Genomic DNA, 25175 nt, shown 5'->3' with positions numbered 1-25175 from the left:
GGCCGTTGGTTGGCGTGGACTCCGTGGACCAAAGGGCCTGTTTCCACGCTGGTACACAAAAAAAGCTGGAGAAACTCAGCGGGTGCAGCAGCATCTATGGAGCGAAGGAAAAATGCAACTTTTCGGGCCGAAACCCTTCTTCAGACTTAGATGCTGCTGCACCCGCTGAGTTTCTCCAGTTTTTTTGTGTACCTTCGATTTTCCAGCATCTACAGTTCCTTCTTAAACAAACTGTTTCAACGCTGTACCTCTCAAACTAAAGTTGTATAATTTGGGAAATTACCTAGCTTTGTCCTGACCAAAAAAAGGAGGAAAAGTACAATATGTACAATTGGGCATTGAGAGGAAACTATTCCATTTGCTGGAGTCATACCTCACATGCAGGCTGTGGTTATTGGAGATTAATTATTCTAGCTCTAGAACACAATTACAGGAGTTCCCAGAGCAGTGACTGAGGCCTAACCATCTTCAGTTATTTCATAAATAAACTTTTTTTCAACAAAAGCTCAGATATGACAATTGCACAATATTCATTCCATTCAAAACTCCACAGCGAATGAAACAGTCCATGCCACATGCAGCCAGATTGTAATGGCATTGCACCATGGTCTGATGGTGGCGAGCAGCATTTATGCCACAAAAGTGCTGAGCATCACTATGTCCAACAAGAATATCCCTGCACATACCTTTGACTTTAATGCTATTAACATCAGAATTCCCTATCTTCAATATCCTCAGGGGATATATAATCATTTGGATTGTCATCACTACAAGAACAGATATGAGGCTTGGTGATGAGCAACTTATTGCCTAACATCAAGCACTCAAGGCACAAGTTATGATGGAATAGTTTATCTTGTTTATACTGAGGTACAGTGAAAAGTTTTGACGGTTATGCTATCCAATTAAATCAGATAATACCCAGGCACGTGCCGTCAGGGTAGGCAAGGTAGGCACTGCCTACCCCGACTAAAATTATAACATGGTAATTACTAAATATAAATAATAAAGGCATGGGAGAATTTTGCCTATCTAAGAGATTGATCTCTATCTAAGAGACCGTGCCTTTCAACCGCAGCACTTGTAACACGTGAAGGTCTGTGCAGCCCACGTGCCGTCTGCGCTGCTTCAAGCCGTCAATGACAAGCGGAGCTGAAATTCTCCCTTTGCAGTACTGCGCATGCGCAGCGCGAGTTTCTTGGCAGGTTTTTCAAATATGGATTGTCATTATTTTAAGAGTATCTTAGGAAACAAAGAGAGAAGAATGGAGTTTGTGTACCAATAACGTGGTAAGTACATTTCTTGGTGCTTTACGTTTTTAAATACCGTATTTCCCGGGGTGGGGGGAGAGCTCCTTTCACAGTGTTGGGGAGTCTGGCCCGGGGTAAAGTTGCGGGGAGGGCAGGAGCGTTGTGAAGGAGGGGATCAGGGCCAGTAACCCACTTGCGACACTCCGGGGAATGAATTAGCTCGGGTGGCTGCTGGGACCGGACAGCCCCTTCTGCCGGTCCCCGCTCACCTCAGGCAGTGCTCTCCGTCTGAAAACCTCTCTCCTGCCGCTCGCCGGCTTCGCCCATGTCAGCCGCTTCCTGCAAATCCTTAAATTCCGACTGAGCGATCGAGGGACCAATTGAGGCAACTCGGCTGTGGGAATTTAAGGATTTGCAGGAAGCTGCTGACATGAGCAAAGCCGGTGAGAGGTGTTCAGATGGAGAGCACTGCCAGAGATGAGCGGGCCGACAGAAGGCGCTGAAGTGGCGGCTAGTTCTGCTGTCGGGTCCCGGCGGCCGCTCGCTGCCATCCAAGCTGCTTCTCTCCCTGGAAGTGGCAGCCAGTTCCGATGTCCGTGCCCGGAGCGCTGCGGCAGCGGTGAGTGAGTGAGTTACTGACATAATCCCCAACCCCCTCCTTCTCAACACTCCTGCCCTCCCCGCATCTTTAACCTCTGACACTGACTCTCCACACACTGTGAAAGGAACTCTCCCTCCAATTGGTCCCTTGAATTAGTATTGTCATTCAATAAGATGACAACTGATTCAACTTGTCCCAGTGTGCTCCCTTTTCCCCCCACTATCTCTTCACCTGCCGTCATCCTCCATCCTCCACCCATTCAGTAATTAAAGGAAGGAGATTTAGAAGCCTTGGGAAAATTGAAATGTTACTTATTTTTATTTTTTATTTTTACGGAGACAACAATCTGCACATGCGCGGTTTAAGATTTTTTTTTTTAAAGCCGACTGACTGCCTACCTTGAGTAATTACTCACGGCAAGTGCCTGATAATACCATACGCACATACAATCAAGTCAAATACAATAGGTAAGCGAAGACACAGAGGGCAGACTATAGCTCTCAGCATTATCGCACAATAGTTCCAGAGACAACATCCAATGCATGCAATGAGGGAGAGGAGAACAAACTGTGCAATAGTTTGAGGAAGGACCATTCAAAAGCCTGATAACTTTATACAACTTTATTTTAGTTATCACATGTACCAAGGTACACTGAAATTCATTTTTGTATACAGTTCAGTACAGTATCACTATACACAAGCTCTTAGATACACCTTGGATAAGCATCTCTGATACAGTACAGGTGTATACACCGAGCAGTGGAACACTGAGATAGTATTAAGCCACGGTGTCCTCCACTGCTGTTCCACCGCTGGCTGTTGGATGGTCCTCCCGTGGCCCACTCCACCGTCGAGGCACTGCAATGCTTCCTGCAGGCGGTCTGCTTACCGGCCCTCGTACCACTCCTTCCACTCTGGGTGGGCGAGCCGGCCAGGTTCCCAGGGTCCTCACGGCAGGCGAGCCAAACCTTCCAGCCGGATCCAGCTGCTCCTGGATCTCGTGACTCTCAACCATTTCCATTTTGGCACCATTGATGCCGATGGGAGTAAGTACTCCACCATTCTTCCGTATTCCACCATGCTTCCTGGTCAATAAATGTCTCTTTCAACTTGCTAAATTTGAGGGAGAGGTTGCAAACCTGACACCTGTTACTAAGTTCTATATGCCTGTACCGAGTCTCACCATTGTTCCTGATCTGACCCATGAAAGTGCTGTCATCAGCAAACGTGAAGATAGGAGTTAGATTCAAATATGGCTACGTTGGCGTCATTATATAGTATAGTATACTAAGAATGCATGCCTGCGAGCATCAGCGCTGAGAATTATTGGGGAGATGATCATCTATCCTCACCGATTGTGATCTGTGGGTCAGAAAATTGAGGATGCAGTGGCAGAGGGGGTCGCCAACTCCTACATCCAGGAGTTTGGAGATGCATCTGTATGCTATTATGGTATTGTCGTTATGGCAGAGTTGTTTTCTAGAGTTACATTGTCTTGTGGTCCAAAGACAAACTTAGTGCCAAGCAGGAGACGAATGCTGTGGACCTGTTGTGACAATATGCAACTGAAATGGATCAAAGCTGCCTGGGAGGCTGGAGTTAATGTAGGCCATCACTAGTATTAAAGCACTACATGATGGTGGATGTTAGAGTCACTGGACGGTAATCATTATACTTTACTTTGGATTTTACCAAAGTCAATTAACCTACAAACCTGTACGTCTTTGGAGTGTGGGAGGAAACCAGAGCACCTGGAGAAAACCACGCAGGTCACTGGGAAAACATACGAACTCTGTACAGACAGCACCCGTAATCAGGATCAAACTCAAATCACCGACCCAGAGTAAGGCATCAACTCTACCGCTGCGCCACCGTTTGCTTGGCTCTTTTCAGTACAAACTTTGTTAGAATTTCTGGAAGAATTCTGGTGGGGCAGATACTAGACCAGTGAACCTTTCGAAGGAAAATGAACACCAACTTTAATTCAAGGTTTCTTCTCTTGGAAAGTAAACATGTGCTGTTTTTTTTCCATTTTACTTTATGTGCCTCCTCAATGCTGACCAAGGTGCAGCAGTGACATCCTTACCATTCCTTGCTAATGATTCCCACAACCCATTCTACAACTGAAGACGGCAGCATGGATCCGGGAATAGAAAAGAAGCATTATATCAAATGGAGAATACTGTACTAAGCCACCACAAAAATACTTTCATTAAAATGCAAGAGTTTTGCATACTTCACATTGCACACTCACCTGAAAATAAATAACAAGTTATTGGTTAAATTCTTCCTCCATCACACCAACTGACCTGATTATCCAGGCCAACACTTAATGTAGTACAGAGATGACAGCTTAAAATACTTCATCGCAGCCTGCGGTGGGGTTTGTAGTATGTCGAATTCACACATTTGAGCAGTACGAGCATGGCAACAAGAGGCAGAGCCTAGACCTTTAAAGAAGGGATTTCATTTCTACAGTGATCTCAGCTACTTTACTGTCAATGCAATGCATTTGACGTGCAGAGACTGTCGTGATATCGGCAACATGACTTTCAATTCCCATAAATAGCAATTTTAACAGTGTTTTAACATCCTATCTGATATCCTTCTCACATCTACAGTTTGGTGCAGTCGGATAATAGGCAAGGTACTGGACTGGTATTCGCAGATCTGGGCTTTCGACTGAGAGGCTCAAGTCTGAATTCAACATGATCAGCTAGGTGCTTTGAAATCAAGTAATTAAATGAATCTGGAATTAAAAACTAACGATCAATGATTGTGATCCTAGACTTATCAAACTATCATTAAACTCATCTAGTTTACTAATCTTCTTCAGAAAAGAAAATCAGCTGCTCCTGCATAGACTGGACTATAGGCAACTACAAACCACAGCAGGAGCATTGATGCCTTACATCCTGTATCTCTAAAGTCCAAAGCAAATAGGAATAACTAAATATGATTCAATTAAAAAGACTCTGCAAGTCAGAGCTGAAGAAGGGTCTCAACCTGAAACGTCACCCATTTCTTCTCTCCAGAGATGCTGCCTGTCCCATTGAGTTACTCCAGCTTTTTGTGTCTATCTCAGAAAAAGAATGATTGGCAATAAATGCCAGTGACACCTACATTCTACGAAAAAATAAAAGTACACTGCCTGCTTCAAAGAATCATCAGACAGGACTTTCTGCACAAACTCAGAAGTGAAAGTATAACTGAATAAATCACTGCTAACAGGTTGGCTTTGATACAAATGAAATATCAGTGCAGCCAAAAACATGCCAGTGCAATCAACCCCTTTAAACCCTTGACAAGCAATTGAGCTCATTCTCCTGAACTATCAACTCACCAATAATTTTCAGAATAGCCGAGGCCTAACCAATGCTACAATGGTCCTCCCTAAATACACAAATGTATGAAGAGCATACACTCGGTTGTTAAAAAACACCTGAAACAAGAAGCGGTGAGAATGCCAGAGAGCGCAGCATATCGTCTCTTTGTTCTTTTGGATATTCTGTTCTTTCCATTTTCTCTGTATCCTTGCACTGTTCTTATACAACAAAATATCCAAATAACTTCCGCAAAAGCTCAGAAAAAGTGGTAGACTTTTAAGATCACCTTAAAATAGAATGGCTTAGAGAGGGAATTGCGAGCTTTGGGCCAAAACATAACGCGGTCTCTGACAGAATTCGAGAACTCTCAGAGGATTCTATGGCTGGAAGAGGTCACAAAGAGAAGCCTCAAGTGATGCTCTAAGTACTCTAGCATTGTCAGAACAGGAGTCAGAGTGATGAGAGAATGAGAACTGAGAAAAGCTCGACAATTGTGTGACTACCTGATTTTTTTCTCACTCTGCCACTGTAAGGGGTAGGGTAAACAATAATCTGACCTGCAACAAGTAATTCATGCTAAGGAGACCACTGAGGTTAAGACCAGTTAACCTTCCACGAGGGATACAAACACAATGATTCATCAAGGCAGGGGCTTCTAATGAGCACTATATGTGCAATGTTACTGTTACAACAAAGTTTGAAGATGCTCAACATGATGTTAAAAAAATGTATTTATACATTTTAATGTGATTAAAACATACACTAATGTCATAACTCACAAATTCCTACAATAAGACAGCGACTAATCTGATATATTAGTGTAGTGGTGGGATTTAAACCCAAAATATTTAGAAACTGGAATGCTGGAACTATTTATAGACTTTTAAAATATTTTAGCATAGTGCACTCTGACCTATGTCATTTTGACCCACTCTGCTATGGCAAACACCACTCCCATTGGTCTGCAGGCCACTGCAGGTGTTTCAGCCAAGGGTGACAAACCTATTATTTTGGAGAAATCTTAAGGGAAACTTACCTGATCAGAATCACAAATGTAATTGTAATTACGCACAAAGCTTGCTTCTGTGCTATTTACTTATGTATTAAGAGCAATGTTTCTGTTAAATTCAAAAGAGTATGAATCAATCAGGTCGGTCTGTCTATTACCCACAATTTCCATAGAAATTTGTGGAGGTCGTTTGAGGAGTACTGTATGGTTGTTTCTCTGTACCCTGCAGAAGTAAATAGACAAAGCAAGAGCCGGCTTCGGAAGCTGGTTTAATAGAACATAACAATGTCTAAGAACTGTTTTTTCTGTAAAGCGCCGCGGAACCGAAACTAACCCTGAGTAACCATTTGCAGAAATACAAGCACTGGCCTCGACTTTTAATTCCGTCCCAGTAGCCTGCCGTTAAAATACGGTGTATGAAATACAAGTCAAAATAGGTTTATTTGATTACATTGTTTGCACAACTCAGTCGAAATTCTCTGCATCGCCTGAGAAGCTTCGCTTATACAGAAAAACGCAGGTAGCGCAAAAATACCATTGAGACGTTTCAACCGAGTCTCAAGAAATCAACATACAAAAGGAGATTTTTTTTAAAAATCCAAACATTTAAAAACTAACGTAGCTTATGCACACACCGGTTGAAGAAACAAACAACCCGATCATTCCGTCAGAAATGTCACTGTTTTACTTATACTGGCAGTTGGAGGAATAAAACGGTCCCTGTGTTACACCGCCTGAGCTAGCCGTAATGTTGCCGCACTAAATAATCAGTTTGTATTTGCCGTTGCTTTGTCATGCAGCATACTCCAACTACATCAAACACACAGCTGCAATGGGAAAACCCCAGTGCAATAACACGACATCCGAAAAAACACAATTAAACTACAAAACCGGTCGATTATTTTTTTTTCATCAACCCGGAGGAAAATATCCAACGTTTTCTTTTACCTTCATGTTAATTCAAAATACACCAAAAATCGGCGTCCGAAGCACGAAAGTCAACTGTCTTTATACCTAAAGAAAAAGAACACAAAAAAATCCATTTGGATAAAAAAAACTGATCGACATCTCCTTTCAGGATCAGACTCCCCACCACCACCCCCCAACCCCCACATCGAGAATGGCAAGCGAGGCAATGCCAACACAGGATCATCGGTCGCAAGTGCCGATGTAATTCCCCACATTATCTTTATCACCTCGCTTAGATCAAACGCTACCTTTGCCCAGCACATATTCACAGCGCCGGAAAGAAAAGATGATGAATGGCGGATGGGTTGAAGTACATGGGATCAGGAGGGGTTGCAATCGTGCGGCTCAGACTGATGGAGCTGATGCGTTTCTCTCCCCCACACTCCCCACCGACACTCTAGTTATGTCAATGACGCCATTTCAACCAGATCCCAAAGTTACACAGACTGCATCAGTGCCAGTGCTCGGGGAAGGTGAGACGAGTTAAGAGGGCGAAGCGATTGAGGAGGAGAAGGGGGTGGGAAGATGGAAGAGGTCAAAAGAGAGTAGTAAGAAAAAAGCAGGTGAAGGGAGAAAATAGATAGACGGAGTCTTCTCAATCGTTAGCCACACGTACACAGAGCGGAACTGGCACGCCATGATCACCATTTAATTGCGAGGCGCTACTGGAGATCCCGCAACCCTCTCTCGGCCGAGATTAGAGCTTGCCAGAGCACCGACCGACACGGCTTGAAAGAGGGCCACAGCCGCTCAGTGGCAGGCCTGCTCTTTCCCGTACTTCGCTAGGTCGCGCCTTGGAGGAGGAGGAGGAGGAGGAGGGGGTCGCGGAGGTGATTTAGACACGAGTGCCCCTCGGACTCGCCGCGGCTGCTCATTGTTTGAACCGACCTCCCCCCTCCCACCTTGCCCTCGCCAGCTCCTCTCCTCACCGAATGTGTAGACTGCAGCAAGCAGCAGCGTCGCTTCACAAGCCAGGGCCGCCCGCCCGCTGCCCGGCCCGGCTCTCGTTCGGCATTGGAGCCGCGATCAAAAGGGACGGTACCTCCTCCTTCTTCTTCTTCTTCTTCTGCTTCTTCTTCCCCCTCGGAGCCGCACGCAAGGCCGACTAACTGCCGGGACTGACAGGGAATGCAGGCCGCTGTTAAAGCGCCAGCCAAAAGCAACAGAGAGGGAGCGGAGCGGAGAGAATAAAAAAAACACACACACTCGACCCCACTCAGCAACAAACAACCCTTCCCATTGGCTCGCCGTCACACGGCAACCACGGCACCAGCGCTCCCATTGGTGCGTCCCCTCCTCCCGCTGGCCTGTGCAGCACGGGCGGCGTCAAAGCCGCCGGGAGATGTAGTTCTCGTCTCCCCTCCGTCGCAGCGACTACATCGTCAAGGAACTACATCTGCCGGCGCGCTTTGCGAAGCACAACGACCCTAAAAAAAATCCGCATGCGCACTAATCAGGTGGGTGTCTTTATAAGAGATTCCTGCGCAGGCGCACTGATATTAGGATGGCGTATTTTTTGATGAACTAAAGTAGGGGGGAATTGTCTGGGGCGATTCCTCGGCGGTGAAGGGCGGCGAGTCGGCTCTTTCTTCCACCTATTGAGATGGGATATCGTGACCGTTGTTGCTCAATCGTGTTTTCAGACGACGTTGGATTGTTCCGTTAATATTAGAACGTTTTTTTAAAAAATCCGCGATGAAATAAAATTAGAAAAAAAAGGGAAGCGGAAGTGGGAGCGCCGTGACCCGGACGCAGACGGCCCCATGCTGGTAGGTACAAGGCGGATTTTATTGCTGCGTCATGTTGCCCAGGCTCCTCGAACACGACAGCTGTTCATCTCCACCACGCCTTTCACCGTCTACGGTTTGGATGTACGATCCCTGTTGTGATGTGGGGAAAGTTGAAGCCAATCGGGTACAGCAAGACCCACATACCTAAATACAATAGACACTATATAATCTTAAAACGCATTAAGTTCCTAAAATGGGTGGATGCTTCGATAAAGTGTTGAAACCTAGCAACGTGGTTGCGGGGAATGTCATGACTAGTGTTGATCACGACTTTAGGCCTGTACATTTCTCAGCACTCTACCAATTAAATGTTTCCTCACGAACTCACTGGAGTTACTGGGCTTGGTGTTCTCAGTCTCAGGGGTGCAAATGGAAGAGCAGCGCCTCCTGTTCTACTTGGGTATTTTGTGGCATGAACGTTGAATTCTGGTTCCACAAATGTACATACATATTTCCCCCATCACCCTGTTCCTTGCCACGTATCTTCCATTCTCCCATCCTATATTTCCCTCTCCACTGTCCCATTCTACCCATATCCCTCCCACTGTCATTACATTTCAAACTCCCTTCTTTATCTTACATCATTTTGTCTTCTCTTCACCTCCAGCCTTTGTCATTTCACCATCTGCCAATCATGCACATATCACTTGCCACCACCCTACTCTGTTCAGTCTGAAGAAGGGTTCTAACTTGAAATATGTGTCCATTCCCTCCACAGATATTGCCTGATCTGCTGCGTTCCTCTGGCACTTCAGATTTTTCTATAGAATCTGATGTCTGCTTTCCCCACTAGTCCATCCAATTCATTTCTTCGGTTGAACCATGTATTTTCATCTGACTACACTGCTCCTTGTAACTCGTGCCCTTTCTCATCCTTGCCTTATTCTTGCACTCTAAACTGTCCAGTGGATCCTTGTTCTTTCAGGTGAACATTGTTTCTCAATGATTCTTGAGATTTTGCATTATAATCTCCTGAGTATACACAAAGGTATTTCAGATTTTTACAGTAATCTTCATTAATTAGTATCTCCCTTTGACTGTCTGATTCTCTCACTCTTATCTTCATAAATGTCACGTTGTACTCATGGCCATTTCTCAGTGCCTTGCTGTTCCTGCTTGTGATCATAGTGCATCACCATCCATGTGCATCTTCAATTTCCCCCTCCCAACCTATGTGTATTTCCATTAGAAACATTTTGCCACTTATTCTGCTATAGATTCCATTCCAGAAGTCTCAATTATGTAGCCTTTGCCCCTTCGATTACCATGGCACTTCTTCTTAAACTCTTTGCTCCCCAAGGGAGCATAGTCCATTGCCAAATGCCACTCTCAGACATTTCTGTCTGGACATCTCTTCTCCAGCTTTTCCTGGGGCGACCTCTTTTCCTTTTCCCTTGGGGGTTCCATTTCGGGGCTTGCCGGGTGATGTTAGTGGCAGATTTCCTGAGGGTGTGTCCCATCCAACTCCATTTTCTCCTTCAAATTTGTAAGTCAATGGGCTCCTGGCTTGTTCTTTTCCACAGGTCCACATTGCTTACTTTGTCTCTCCACCAGATGTTAAGTATTTTCCTAAGGCAGGTGTTGATGAATGTTTGCAGCCTGTTTGTAGTGTGTTTTGTTTTCCATGTCTCTGTTCACAGCATCACCTGTTTCACATTTGAGTTAAAGATGTGTATTTTGGTGTTGATTGAGGTGTTTTGAGCTCCAGATCTTCCTGAGCATGTTAAACATCACCCTAGACTTATTGATTCTACTTTTTACATCTGCCTCTACCTCTCCGGTGATGTCCACAACACTGCCTAGGTATGTGAATGTTTCTACGTCCTCTAGAGCAGTGCTGTGCATAAGGATAGGGTTGCTGGTTTTGGAGTGCATCCTCATCACCTGTGTCTTTACTGTATTGGGTGTAAGACCAAGTTTTGTTGCAGCTTGTGAGAGTCTGTCTTCTCCTGCATTTGTATCTGTGTGAAAGGAGAGCTATGTCATCTCCAAAGTCAAGATCATCTAGCTGCTCCCACATTGTCCACTGAATTCCATTTATTTTCCCTTCAGTTGTTTACACCATGAGCCAGTCAATTGCCAGGAGGAACAGGAATGGTGACAATAGACATCCCTGCTTGCTGTCAAATGCTTTCTCAAAGTCGATGAAGTTGATGTACAGGGACGTATTCCATTCAATAGACTGCTCAATGATGATGCATAATGTTGCTATGGTGATTCTTCGGTAGTTATCACATTTTTTAGGTCAAAAAGTGCCTGTTTCTCCGCTGTATCCCCTAAAAAATAATTGAAATTGTCCTCTCTAAATCATAATAACGTTCCGAGTGACCATAATATGATAATCTGTCACCTTTCACCTTGGCAGGTCTGTATCCTTTTGATATAGTTGATTAAACCATACTTGTATACCTCTTGGAGGTACTGAAAATGCATATATCAGTTTATTCAGTGAATCGATGTCTGCTTTATGATTCCTGCACATACTCTTGAGGATCTACTTTTAGTAGCATCTATTTGTTATGTATTTAGTTTTGATCAGCATGAGGTCCCAAATCTCTATTTACGGCTTGGCTCTTATCAAGTATTGTTCATCCAGTATAGCCTTTAGAGTATCCTTGATTTTGTTTACACGACCATTAATGCTGTTATGATTAGCCAGTGCCTTAAATTATCACGTTCTGAAATCTTTGAGTGAGCCACTTACTGTAATATTTATTAGGCTCACATCAATTGTTTGATTACTTCTGTGAAGAAGGTTAGACGTCGACCTCTGTGACCGTGACCGAAATACCATCACAGCGAATGGGGGCTCGAGAAGGCACAACAGTGTTTTCCCTATCAAAGCGTGAGTAAAAGGCATTGAGCTCGTCAGGGAGTGATGTTTCGCTGACATGTGTGCTGCCTCTTGATTTCGCCTTGTCGGAGGAGATTGCATTCAGGCCCTGCCACAGCTGCCGAACATCCGTCTCATCCTCCAGCTTGGAGCAGAAGTCCCTTTTGGCCTTTTTGATGGCCTTACTAAGGTCGTATCTGAACTTCTTGTAGTCTTCGGTATCTTCAGACATGAATGTCTGGACTTCAGAAGAGTGTGGATCTCATAGTTCATCCAAGGCTTGTGATTAGGAAACACTTGGAAGGTTTTTATTGGGATGAGCACCGGCATACCACAGGGCTGTGTACTGAGCCCCATGCTCTACTCCCTCTTCACACACGACTGTGTTCCTGCATTCGACACTAACACCATCGTCAAGTTTGCAGATGACACAACAGTGATCGGGCTGATCACCAACTGTGATGAAACAAAATACAGAGCGGAGGTTCAGAACCTGGCGGACTGGTGCTCACGTAACAACTTGTCATTAAACACCTCCAAGACAAAGGAGCTGATTATCGACTTCAGGAGGTCACATAATGGAGAATACACCCCAATCTCCATCTACGGGGACAGTGTGGAGAGAGTGTCCAGCTTTAGGTTTCTGGGCACTCACATGGTCCACCAACACAGCTGCGCTGGTCAAGAAGGCACAGCAATGACTGTTCTTCATGAGAACATTTAAAAAAAGACTGGTCTGCCCCAACAGCTGCTGACAACCTTCTACCGCTGCACGACAGAGAGCATACTAACGTATGGCATCTCTGTGTGGTATCTCAGCTGCACGGAGGCGGAGAGGAGAGCTCTTCAGCGCGTCGTCTACAGAGCGCAGAAGATTATTGGGACACCGCTACCAGCCTTGAAGGGCATCTACCACACACCTGTCCCTTTACGTCCCCCCTCGACTCCATTCAAGGACCCAAGCAGTCGATCCAGGTGCGACATAGGTTTTCCTGTATCTCCTCCAACCTCATCTACTGCATCCGCTGCTCTAGATGTCAGCTGATCTACATCGGTGAGACTAGCGGAGGTTGGGCGATCATTTCGCAGAACACCTCCGCTCGGTCCGCAAGAACCTACCTGACCTCCCGGTGGCTCAGCACTTCAACTCCCCCTCCCATTCCCCGTCCGACCTTTCTGTCTTGGGTCTCCTCCATGGCCAGAGTGAGCAACACCGGAAATTGGAGGAACAGCACCTCATATTCCGCTTGGGGAGTCTGCATCCTGCGGGCATGAACATTGAATTCTCCCAATTTTGTTAGCCCTTGCTGTCTCCTCCCTTCCTCAGCCCTCGGGCTGTCTCCTCCCATCCCTCAGCCCTCGGGCTCCTCCTCCTCCTATTTTCCTTCCTTCTCCCCGCCACCCCCTATCAGTCTGAAGAAGGGGTTTGGCCCGAAACGTTGCCTATTTCTTCGCTCCATAGATGCTGCTGCACCCGCTGAGTTTCTCCAGCATTTTGTGTACCTGAGGTCCTATTGCAGTTGTACAGGACCCTGGTGAGACCGCACCTGGAGTATTGTGTGCAATTTTGGTCTCCTAATTTGAGGAAGGCCATTATTGCTTTTGTGGTAGTGCAGCATAGGTTCACTAGGCTAAATTCCCAGGATGGTGGGACTGACATATGATGAACGAATGGGTCGACTGGGCTTGTATTGGCTGGAATTTAGAAGGACGGGAGGGGATCTTATAGAAACATAAAATTCTTAGAGGATTGGACAGGGTAGATGCAGGAAAAATGTTCTCGATGTTGGCGGAGTCCAGAACCAGGGGTCACAATTTAAGAATAAGGGGTAGGCCATTTTTGACTGAGATGAGGAAAAACCTTTTCACCCAGAGAGTTGTGAATCTGTGTAATTCACTGCCACAGAAGGCAGTGGACGCCAATTGACGATGTTTGCAAGAGCGAGTTAGATTTAGCTCTTAGGGCTAAGGGAATCAAGGGATATGGGGGGGAAAAGCCAGTACGGGGTACTGAATTTGGATGATCAGCCATGATCATATTGAAGGGCGGCGCTGGCTCGAAGGGCCGAATGGCGTACTCCTGCAGCTATTTTTCAATGTTTTTATGCTTTCCATGGTAAACTGCACATCCACACCGTTGATGGAGACCAGGGACAGAGTTGTTCCTCTCCTAATGTCCACCATTAACTCCTTAGTCTTGTCGGTGTTGATTTGCAGGTGATTCAGCCCACACCACTCAACAAAGTTGTTGAGTACACCTCTTTATTCAGCTTCCCTCCCCTCACTGATGCAGCCCACAATTACAGTCATCCAAAAACTTCTGCAGGTGGTAGGAGGCGGCACGAGGCAGGTGAGATGGCACCTTCTGCAGGTGGCAAGAGGCAGGAGAGATCTTTCCTCCCTAAATGTGTTCATTCAAGTTTCCAAAACATTATGATTTTGACACCACAAATCCAGAAAGTATTCTGCTTTCAAAGAGGAGACTCTTTACTTTTCCTTTTGAATATTCATTGCAAATAGTGGTTCATGGAGTGAATTGCTTGTAACTTGACAGAAGCTCAACAGTTTGTAGCTGTTGGTTTTGTGGTTGTTGCTGCCAGTTAATTTCATCGAATTATTGTAAGACCACATTTAACAACTAGTTTAGTTCCCTGGCACAGTTTGAGAATGAGCTGATGCACTAACATCCTGTTCCTCAGCTGCACAGAAAGGGTATGCTGCTGTTTCACAGAAAGAGGTTTTAGTTTAGCTTAATTAATGTTTGTCTTTGTCCAGAGAAAAGCATAAAATAAGAGTAAAATTTAACTTGGATTTGTTTATTGATCTCATGAAGAATTGATTACTTGTTAAATGTTTAAATATAATCTTCGAGCTCGTATTAGTAATTATGGAGTTGTTACTGTAATATTCTTGCAGACAATATACACAAACGTATCAGCTTTGGTCTCCATTGTTATTGACTAAATATTTTGGAAATGGTTTCATTAGAATCAGCTGGGATTATAGATTGCAACTCTCCAAAATGCTGAAAATTATACCATCATAAGAGAATGTTTATTTGGCAGTGCTGCTGGTGATTCTCGGGTCAGTGGTTCATGCTTGTTAAGTGCTCTTCGCCACAAGCATGTTGTGAAGGACAATGGCCCTTTTGGCCAATTAAGACGTGAACATTTTCAACAATTCTGAACTTGAAGGGTATAAGATAATGCTAGAAACGTGATGCCTCGTGTAGTGCCTCGGTGTAATCTACTGTTCTTACATTCTTGTGTAAGAGGAGGAGGACTGGCCAAATTTAGTGCCTTCCGCCACAGTGATGAATGCTGTGGTAGATGTTTATGTTACATTTTTATTATGTTTTTGTGTGTTCTTTTTCATTGTAGAGCTGCTGGCAAATTCATTTCACTTGCATTTTATTTGCAACTGACGAATAAAACTGATTGATTGATTGTGCTAAATATGATTATGCCTAAGTATAATAAGGTTTTTACTGTATTTTATGCAAAAAAATAATTTAATTGTACGACAGTTCTCAGTGTCATTTCCATTATGTTTGGGATCGTTGTCTTGCTGTAGAATGAACTGTCGGCCAATGAGTTTTGAGGCATTTGTTTGAACTTGAGCAGATAGGATGTGCCTTTACCCTTCAGAATTCATTATGCTACTGCATCACCAGTTGTATCATCAATGAATATAAGTGAGCCTGTACCTTCAGCAGCCATACATGCCCAGGCCATAACACCCCCACCACCGGGATTCACAGATTTGGATCTTGGGCAGTTCCTTCTCTCCTCCATACTTTGCTCTTGCCATCACTCTGATATAAGTTAATAATCTTCGTCTCATCTGTCCACAAGACCTTTTTCCAGAGCTGTGGTTGCTCTTTCAAGTACTTCTTGGCAAACTGTAAGCCGGCCATCCTATTTTTGCAGCTAACCAGTAGTTTGCATCTTGCAGTGTTGCCTCTGTATTTCTGCTCATTAAGTCTTCTGCGGACTGTGGTCATTGACAAATCCACACCTGACTCCTGAACAGTGTTTCTGATCTGTCAGACAGGTGTTTGGGTTTTCTTTGTTATAGAGAGAATTCTTCTGTCATCAGCTATGGAGGTCTTCCTTGGCCTGCCAGTCCCTTTGCAATTAGTCAGCTCTCCAGTGCTCTTTCTTAATGATGTTCCAAACAGTTGATTTTGGTAAGCCTAAGGTTTGGCTGATGTCTCTTAACAGTTTTATTCTTGTTTCTCAGTCTTAAAATTGCTTCTTTGACTTTCATTGGCACAACTTTGGTCCTCATGTTGATGCAATAAAAGTCTCCAAATGTGATGGAAAGACTAGATGCTGAGAGCTCTCTTGTCCCTGCTTTAATGAGGCAAATAAACACACTGAGCAATTACACATGCCTGTGAAGCCATGTGTCCCAAACATTATGGTGCCCTGAAATGGGGGGACTGTGTAAACACAGCTGTAATTTCTACATGGTGAAACCAAAATGTATAAAATGGCCTTTATTAAAATCTGACAATGTGCACTTTAGCCATATGTGTTTTTTTTTCTATTACAAATATCAAATTGTGGAGTACAGGGGGCAAATAAATAAATTATGGGTCTTTGTCCCAAATATTATGGAGGGCACTGTAATAGTATGAAAGCTGGATTCCATGTTTAATACAAAAGTACATTAAATGTGACAAGCGACTAGCTTGAACTAGTTTGGGAATTACAAAAAATTATAGAGCATCCTCGTAAGCCCTTGCCACATAACCCTTTATTCCTCGCTTATCTAGCTTTCTCTTCTGTTTCTTTCCAATTTCCCCATGTGATAGTGAAACTGTATGCTAGTTTTCCTTAGTTTCCTTGTGAATTCATCAGTGATTCTAAGTTTTAATTCTAGTTTATTTAATGGTGGTATGACGTGTCCTGCTACTATTTTCAAATACTCTGCCATGAGAATTTGGGGGCTGGGGGGAGAATGACATTTTCCTCCATTTGAACACTCGGCAGGAAACTGCATTCTTTGTTTATCCTCTGTCCAATGATGTGAAGCTAACTGTAGAGATACAGTTCTATGATAGTTATCTCGCACAGGTCAAATCGTGCCATCTGAACCTGTATTTATATTCAGCTATGTTTGTAGAAAGTTTTACTTTCATATAGATTGATTTATACAGTCTCCCTATGTCGGAAGAGTAGTGAGTTTTTGAATTATTTCATGCAACAATGTCCTAAATCCAACAAAGGAATTGGTTATATTAAATTTACTATTACGTAATTAAAAATTAGTTAAATGTTCACACCTAATATTACTGAAATAATGATCATATTATTATTTGTAACATTTGAGAAGGAGAAAAATGAGACGGTTGGAGTTCCAAATTTAGTTAAGTGTGACTTCTGTGCAATGAGATGGTTGAGTAAAGATCCTTGTATTGTCTTTTATCCCCATTCCCCTTGAGTCACGAGCGTTGTTTTTCTGTTAGAGCCGAGTGTTCATCTCTCATTGTCCTAATCTGGGTCTGTACACAGTGAATTTTTTGAACCAATGTTTGACACTAACTGGACAATTTGCTAATGTGCAAAGTTAAAATAGAGCAGTGGGAGGTGTTCAAAAAATAATTTTGCTGTGGTACAGAATTTGTTATACCCTTACAAAACTAAAGTTTTCAAAAACAGCCGTGGTTAACTCGAAAGGAAAGGTACATAAAATTATCAGATGCACAAAAAGGGAAACCATTGTTTAATCTAAGAACTGCAGATGTTGTGACATCAAGCACCTGGGAGACCTCCATTGGTACCTCAGTGTCAAGATGCATTCCCAGGAGGGAGGGTGCTGGTGGAAGTGACACTGTTTTGTTTTTGCTGATGGCACTGCTTTTGAGTTCAGCACTCTGCTGTTAAATTGATCTCATAGCTGCAAGGCTGGGTGTGAAGTGAATCACCAAAACAGTGTGCTGGTGTTCACTAGACTGTGGCAAGTATTACTGCTGCTCAGCACTGAGATGCAATGCTCAGGAGGAGTGCATCATGGCCAGGACTGAGTGTGTGTGTCTACTCACAATACTGTTCACTTGTGGTCAAATTGTCTGCTTTATATTTTCTCTGCTCACCTACTACTGCAACCCTCACCCATCTTTGTTGCCAATTCTCTGGCCACTGACCCTTTTATATTCGTATGCTTGTTCTTAGTCAGCCATTTTGTTGTAATATGCACTTCAAAAAAAACTTTTGTTTCCACCAGCTTGTTTGGCTGGTACTTCCAAGAACTGTTGGATGCATTTATCTGTCCTCTAAGCAAATTGTGACCTCCAGTCTTGGTGTAATTTGTAAAGCATGCAATGGCTGCACCAGACGGTAATAAAGTTAAATGCAAACAAAATGAAATGTGATAGAAATCCAACATCATAACCAAGGCCACATCACAGCTGATTTGTTTTTTGTTCCTCAGACAAGTGGGTACCTATTTTACTATTGTGCATGACAATGAGAGTATTCATTTTCTTTTAGGATGTTTAACTTTCTTTATGTTTACAGCTATTCTAAGTCAATGGGCTGTGGATGCTTGATATCTCTTGATCGGCTAATCTAGATACCACTAGTAGAGGCCACGTCTAGTTTACTAACACCCAGTTTGTGTTGAAAGCATTAGAAAGCATTTGGGAGATCGGCAGGATAAATCTCCTGGCTGCTGCAGGATTGCAGCCGACTGTTCTTGACGTTGCCTGGAATTTTGCCACATCAAACCCAAGAAAAACACATTTTAGTTTACACATTGATGTACATTGAATCATGGCTATATATGTTAGCGTTTTTTTCTAAAATCAATATACAGCGCAGACAGGAAGTGGTCAAGATGAGACTTCTAGTTATATAGATGTCCTTCCTCAAATTAGTCTTATAGTCATAGTGGTGCAGAGGTAGTTGCTGCCTTACAGCAAAATGCAGCACCAGAGACCCGGGTTCGATCCCGACTATGGGCACTGCCTGTACGCAGTTTGTACTTTCTCCCCATGACCTGAACGCGTTTTCTCCGAGATCTACAGTTTCCTCCCACATTCCAAAGACGTACAGGTTTGTAGGTTAATTGGCTTGATAAATGTGAAAATTGTCCAGCTACCAGTATAGCTGGTGGACTCTTCAGAAGGTGCAAGATACAAGTCATGTAATGAGTGCAATAGATTGGGTAAATGCACAGTCTTTACCCAGCGTAGGGGAAATAATGAATCTGGGGAAATGTGTTTAAGGTAACAGGGTGAAGATTTAATGGGAACCTGAGGGGCAATGTTTTCAGAAGGCGCTGGTTATCTGGGATGTGCTGCCAGAGGAGGCATTTGAGGCAGGTACCATAACATTTAAAAGGAATTTTGACAGGTACATGAACAGCTCACTGTACCTCCGTACACGTGACAATAAACTAAACTAACTAACCGGATAGGAAAGATTTGGAAGAATATGGGCGGATGGAACCTGTGGAAATCGGTCATCTTGGTCAGCATGTACAAGTTGGCCTGAAGGGCCTGTTTCTGTGCTGTATGAACTCTGACTCTAATAAAGCTGATGTTTTGAATGGCAAAACAAGGTATAAATGCTTCTCCAGACTCTCAATTCTTATGGGCTAACCTGGGACATGTGGGATCTCAATTTGTGGCTGCATATCCAACATGCAAACTGGGTTATCTGTAGCATGTTTTTCCTTTCTGTCTACCTTTCCCCGCAAATGCCAATTCATCTCCAATTTAATCAAACAGCTTTCTTGTTTGTGACGACAACAAACCACCCCAAACACATACTTGACCAGACGCACAGCTTTATTAAGCCAGTCACATCCAGTACAATGAAGTTACACTCCGAATAGACGGTCTGTTCTGAAACCTTGGGTTTGTCCCCAAGTGACTGATCTCTTATTTTGATGTGTTTACTGCAGCTTCTCTTTGTTCTTTCTCTGTAACACTATATTCCATATTATTTTTCTCTTTGAAGTTACCTGCCAACCTAGTTTCCAGGGATATTGTGACCCTCTTTCCTAATAAATATATTTCGTATTAGCATTCTGAACCATTCCCATTCCCTGAACCGTTTCCTTTTTATGCTTATTTACTCTCCCACACACAGAACACTGATTAAGTACTTTATTTTGTTAGTATGTTCCTGGTAGGTTTAATTGGTTTGTTCTATCCCAGGTGATCTTACACCATTACACCACAATCTTAAATTGGTGGCCTGGATCTCTCATCCTGCAAGTTGAAAACATCTTTGCATTTAAGCCCATTCTGTGCAGTTGGCATTCGTGATTTACTTAACTAGTCATTGTGCTTTGCTTCTCCACTTTACAACATGTAGTGTTTGGTATTAAAATGTATTCTCTTTACAACCTTTGTTAATGATCATTACAAATGTTCTGGTGCAGCAATAATATATGGCCATCACAAGCACTTTAAAATAACGTTGTACTTAATGCATATTGGTAACAAGTAATTCATCTTAGACTTGTTATAGTTTCTGTTGCTTTTCCTTTTTATCCTGGCACTCAAAGTTAATTCTATGATCCTTGCTTTGGTCCTTTCTCATGTAATACTTGCTGATTATAATGGGAACCATGTGGAGCATTGACAGGGAATTTCCACAGTGGGACTGGGCCAAGAACATTCTTTCCTCCTGAACAAATGACAATGATTGCTGATTTGGTGTTGAAGATATTAGGAAAGGAAATTTATGCCATTGAACTAGGCTGGAAATAAGCAAAGAGAACTTAAGGGTGAAAAAGATTTTCACAGATTTGGCACTGCTGCAGGTAACCAGCTTGAATTATTCTAACTCCAAATTGGAAGATACGGTTTTGATATCTTGGGATATTCTTGTCACAGTGAGAATGTGTAAAATCTCCATACTACTGGAGGTCAGCAGAAAACCTGGATTGCAGTCTGCTGGTGCAGCAATAGGTTCACGGTCACTTGTTCTGCACTTTTTTTTTTAGTTTTTAGAGACCGCATCGACCAGCGATACCCGCATTAACATTCTTACATACACTAGAGCCAATTACACTTATACCAAGCCAATTAACCTACATACCTGTACGTCTTGGAGTGTGGGATGAATCCGAAGATCTCTGAGTAAATCCACACGGTCACGGGGAGAACATACAAACTCCGTACAAATGGCACCTGTAGTCGGGATCGGACCCAGGTCTCCGGCACTATAAGGCGACAACTCTACTGCTGTGCCACCGTGCCGCCCGTAAATTAGGACCATTTCTTGCTGGCATTCATCAATTGTTATGATCCCAATACTGGCATCCAGTTGTAGTCCCATATATTATTTTCTCAACTGATACTTTCCAATTGAAGTAGAACTACTTAAGACCTAGACGGGCTGTCCAAGGGAGTTGGTGAAGAATAAAATTGAGAAATTTGCATTTTCTCTACTGAAAGAAAAAAAATGCTGGGTGTGTTGCCCAATTAAGGAAATTACTAACAAGTAAATCTTCCCAAATTTGTGCAGTCTTAATGATAAACCAGGAAATCAGGTAAACCAGGAAACCAGAGCAAGTTCACTGACCTATTTTTGCTCCTGCTCTCCACTGCTATCTGTATGGAGTTTGCACATTCTCACTGTGCCTGTGTCTGCTTTCAGTCTGCTGCAGCTTTCTCCCATAAACCAAACACCTGGTTGATGAATTGGCCGTTGTGATTTGCCCTCATTGTAGTTGAGAGCAAAGAGTACATTGGGTCGAGTTCATGGGCATATAAAAGAAAATGGGTCACAGAGAGCTGGCAAAAACTTGAGGGGCTAAATGGCCCCCTCTCTTATAAGGGAAATATGAAATGATTTGTTGATGAAGGCTTGCTGCTTTTTCTAAACTCATTTATTTGCACTGTTGCCCTGTTTGGAGTGTTAAAACAAAGGCAAGTATATTGTTCTGAAGGTGCAAATGTGCAATGAAGTTCTCAAGTACCAAATAACACACAGGACCATTTTGAACAATGGCTTTTCTGATTTGTGCTCTATTGATTGTAATTTCCAGTTCAGAGTATTTCCTTTGTGCATTGTAACCCATCAGTCACTAACTGACAGGTTTTAGAATTATTTTTGCTATTCTTAATCCCTTTCAGTCTCAATCATTTCCAGCCTACATTCTGTGCAATTTACGGTTTGATTCTGTCATAGATTCACCCAGTGCTCTGCACTCTCATTCTCCAATAAATTTCCGAGTATCCCTGTGACCGTTTAGTAATATAACATTTGTCTTTCATGAGATGATGACTCGCATCAATTTTTCACTTTATATCCCCTCTTTTCTTCCTCTCGCCTCCTTCCAAACCAACATTATTCATTGTTTTCAGATTTATATGGTACACTGGCTGAAATTACGAAACCAAGTATTAACCCGCTTCCTTGCATTTTCTCCAAGAAAGTATTTATTTCAATGCAACAAATGGCCCTAGCAGTTTTGCTGCCTTTTGTGCGGGATTAAAGTTTGCAGCAGCCAATTTGAGATTCCACTTTGAGAATGAAGAATTTGCGCAGCCAGAATCTTTCTGATAATACTATTCCTGATGTATTTGAAATATTTTGCTTCAATATGATGGGATTCTTTCATCATCAGCATGCCAGTCATTTGGAAACTTGGCATATTTGAGTCTGCAAGGCAAACTGCTGAGAAGTTTGCATTCATTACAGGATTTCTGTCTGATAAAGAAAAACTTTTTTTCTGTAGCAGCTTTTTATTTGTTTGTGTTCACCTCACAAAGCACTTCATTGGCTCTTCAATTTTAAGAAAACACTTTAAATCATACCAAACCCCACTGCCCCTAGGCAAATTCCCCTTCAATTCTAGTTAATTGTATAATGTTCAATATGAGCATAATCCAACCTCCTGGTGTTCAGTCCAATCAAATAGCTAGGTTTGGCTGGAGAATTATTAATGACACTAAAAACTAAACCACTGCACTCCTGGCTGAATCATTGGCCACAAAGCCTTCAATCCCCTCATCCAAATCATTAATACACAACATAAAGAACACTGGCAGCCAATCAGAAAAAAAACAACCTTTATTGCCACTCCTTGCCTTCTGCCATCCAGACAACCAGGTATCCATGCTAGTATCTGCCTTTTGATACCATGGGCTCTCACCTTGGCAGCCTCCCATGTGGCACCTTATCAAAGGCTTTCTGGAAATCTAGGTCTACAACATCTACTGAGTCTCCTTTATCTGTCCTGCTATTTACTTCTTCATAGAATTTCAGCTAATTTGTCAGGCAAGACCTCCCCTTCACAAAGCCATGCTGATTTTAGCAAATTTTATTGTGAACTTCTAAGTACTCCATACTCTCATCTCATGGCCTCGACAATCTTACCAACTACCGAAGGCAGACTAACCAGCCCATAGTTCCCACTATTCTGCTTTGCTCTGGTAAAGAGCTGGTAAAGTATTAGCTTGGTGGAAAGTTGATCTGAACAAACTTTTCAAAATTGAATTGGTTGAAACTTAGTGCCATTTCCCCACAAAAAATAAAGCTGTGTTTCTATATTTAATGTAAAAAGTGAACAAAGCAAAGATGGAGTTCCGGTACTTGTCAAGCAGTGCAATGCAGTTGCCTGCCTTGGGGTTCTGCTTGCTTTTTTCTTTAACACCCCAATGTTAGTTTATTGAATTGAAAGTCAGACATTGGTTTGGTTAAATGCTTCTTTTGTTGAGAACATGGATTTTTTTTTGGGGGGGGAGCTGGCAAGAGATTGTTATTTCTGAGCAAGAAACTCAATTCTTGGAGCCATTTCTGTAAAAATGTCTAACAGAACTGGCAAACTTGTAAAATACTGCATTTTTTCTCCATCGGGTCAGTTTGAAGATAATTTAAAGTTGAGATTCATATTAAATTTCAATGACAATAGACAATATTGTGTATATTGTCAGACAATGTAAATCATTATTTTCCTTGTTTTTATGTTAAAAGGTCATATTTCTAATTAATGCACTTTATTTCAGTATGGACCAAAGGTTTAAAAAGCATAACGTTATCATAATATACATATCATCCAAAAAGGGGATATCCAAAAACTGAAATTCTGCCACTTTTTTATCAATGTTTTCATAACTTGTATTTCTAAAAGTTAATAGTTTGTAAATAACTTTCCCCCATATTCCATACATCCTTTCTGTTTGAATTTCATTTGGTTGTTGCTTCATGCTACCAGTTTTAGTAGTGTTTGTATTTGCCACATAACTTTCCAACAAAGCAAATTTAGAACATAAAAAAACAAGGAATGCCACGTTTGACATACAAGATGCTGGTTTGCACCGAAGATAGACACAAAATGCTGGAGTAACTTTGTGGGACAGGCAGCATATCTGGAGAGAAGGAATGGTGACATTTTGGGTCGAGACCCTTCTTCAACTTGGATTCCAGTCTGACTGTCCTACAGATTATATTTTACCTTGCATGCCTCTTTGTCCCCTTCCCCTAGCTAACAATGATCTATTCTACATTTTCCATGACCTTCGTCCCCTTTGATCTCTCGTTTTTCCACACCTTGCCCTTCCATATCTCATGTTTTCCTCTCCCCTGGCTCTTAGTCTGAAGAAGGGTCTTGACCTGAAATGTCACTCGTTCTGACTATCGGGATATGGTGCCTGTCCTGCTGAGTTACTCCAGCATTTTGTATCTATCTTCGGTGTAAACCGGCATCTTCAGTTCCTTCCAACGCAATGAATACTGATATGTGGACTCCCAACCTTCCCTTTTCTTAAATCAACGATTAGTTTATAAACTTTGAGCTAAAGCTGCTACTTGCCAGTTTTAACAATGTAATTCCAGCAGTTTTGTAGCTGGAAGAAAACAAATCTCTTTTCTGACCAAATTGGGGCACTGTTTCAACAATGGAGTATAGTAGTGCAAGACATGGTGTAGGCTCCATGAATTGTTGAAGCATAATTGTTGCCACTGGTCCAGACAGCCGTCTTTTCTGTTTGATCTGAGGAGCAATTCTTTCAGTTCCATTGCACTGCTCTTTCCTGTAAGCCTACAAATTATTCATTTGTCTCTCCAATTCCATTCAGAATGCACTGATTCTGTTTCTGCTGCAATGCTGTGAATTCCAGATCCTCAGTCAGCCCCTAGGTATTTTCCCAAAATTCATTTTGTCGCTGGTCTTTTGTCGTCGTCCCTCTACTTTGTCTAATCAAATTTTATAAATCACCAATAATTTTCAAATTCCAAGGAAAACAACCTTGACTGTAATCTTGTAGCTTAAAATGCTTGTCTCCACAAAATGTTTTCTGTGTCCTCGATGACCCATCTTATTCTTACTGAAGAGAGCAACAAAAATTGTATGCAGTGTCTAAGTAGCCTAACCAGTGTTTTGTATCTGTTCAATGTCTCTTTTGCATTATTTCTGTTAATATATCCCAG

At 42.6% G+C, this 25175-nt stretch overlaps 2 protein-coding genes across 7 annotated transcripts in view; one reads left to right on the top strand and one right to left on the bottom strand.

Annotated features, from left to right (window-relative positions):
• arid4b (AT-rich interaction domain 4B) overlaps nucleotides 1-8404 on the bottom strand; it is a 140937-nt gene extending 132533 nt beyond the window's left edge. For 2 of the 3 annotated variants that reach the window (XM_033021779.1, XM_033021780.1), the window contains exons 1-2: nucleotides 8085-8404; nucleotides 7135-7200 (exon numbers count right to left, since the gene is read on the bottom strand). In XM_033021779.1, coding sequence (XP_032877670.1) covers nucleotides 7135-7140 — 6 coding nt within the window. In that variant the 5' untranslated portion in view covers nucleotides 7141-7200; nucleotides 8085-8404. The remainder of the gene's footprint in view (nucleotides 1-7134; nucleotides 7201-8084) is intronic. The other variant, XM_033021782.1, reaches the window with a different exon arrangement.
• A 244-nt stretch (nucleotides 8405-8648) lies between these two features.
• ggps1 (geranylgeranyl diphosphate synthase 1) overlaps nucleotides 8649-25175 on the top strand; it is a 53558-nt gene continuing 37031 nt past the window's right edge. Inside the window, exon 1 of one of the 4 annotated variants that reach the window (XM_033021774.1) lies at nucleotides 8649-8924. The gene's annotated coding sequence lies outside the window, so the exon portion shown is untranslated. The other 3 variants (XM_033021775.1, XM_033021777.1, XM_033021776.1) reach the window with 3 other exon arrangements.

The sequence above is a fragment of the Amblyraja radiata genome, chromosome 5, assembly GCF_010909765.2.
Source record: "Amblyraja radiata isolate CabotCenter1 chromosome 5, sAmbRad1.1.pri, whole genome shotgun sequence".
In the NCBI taxonomy this organism is placed as follows: Eukaryota; Metazoa; Chordata; class Chondrichthyes; order Rajiformes; family Rajidae; genus Amblyraja; species Amblyraja radiata.
The sequence above is the reverse complement of the archived record's forward strand: the minus strand, read 5'-3'. Positions and strand labels throughout refer to the sequence as shown.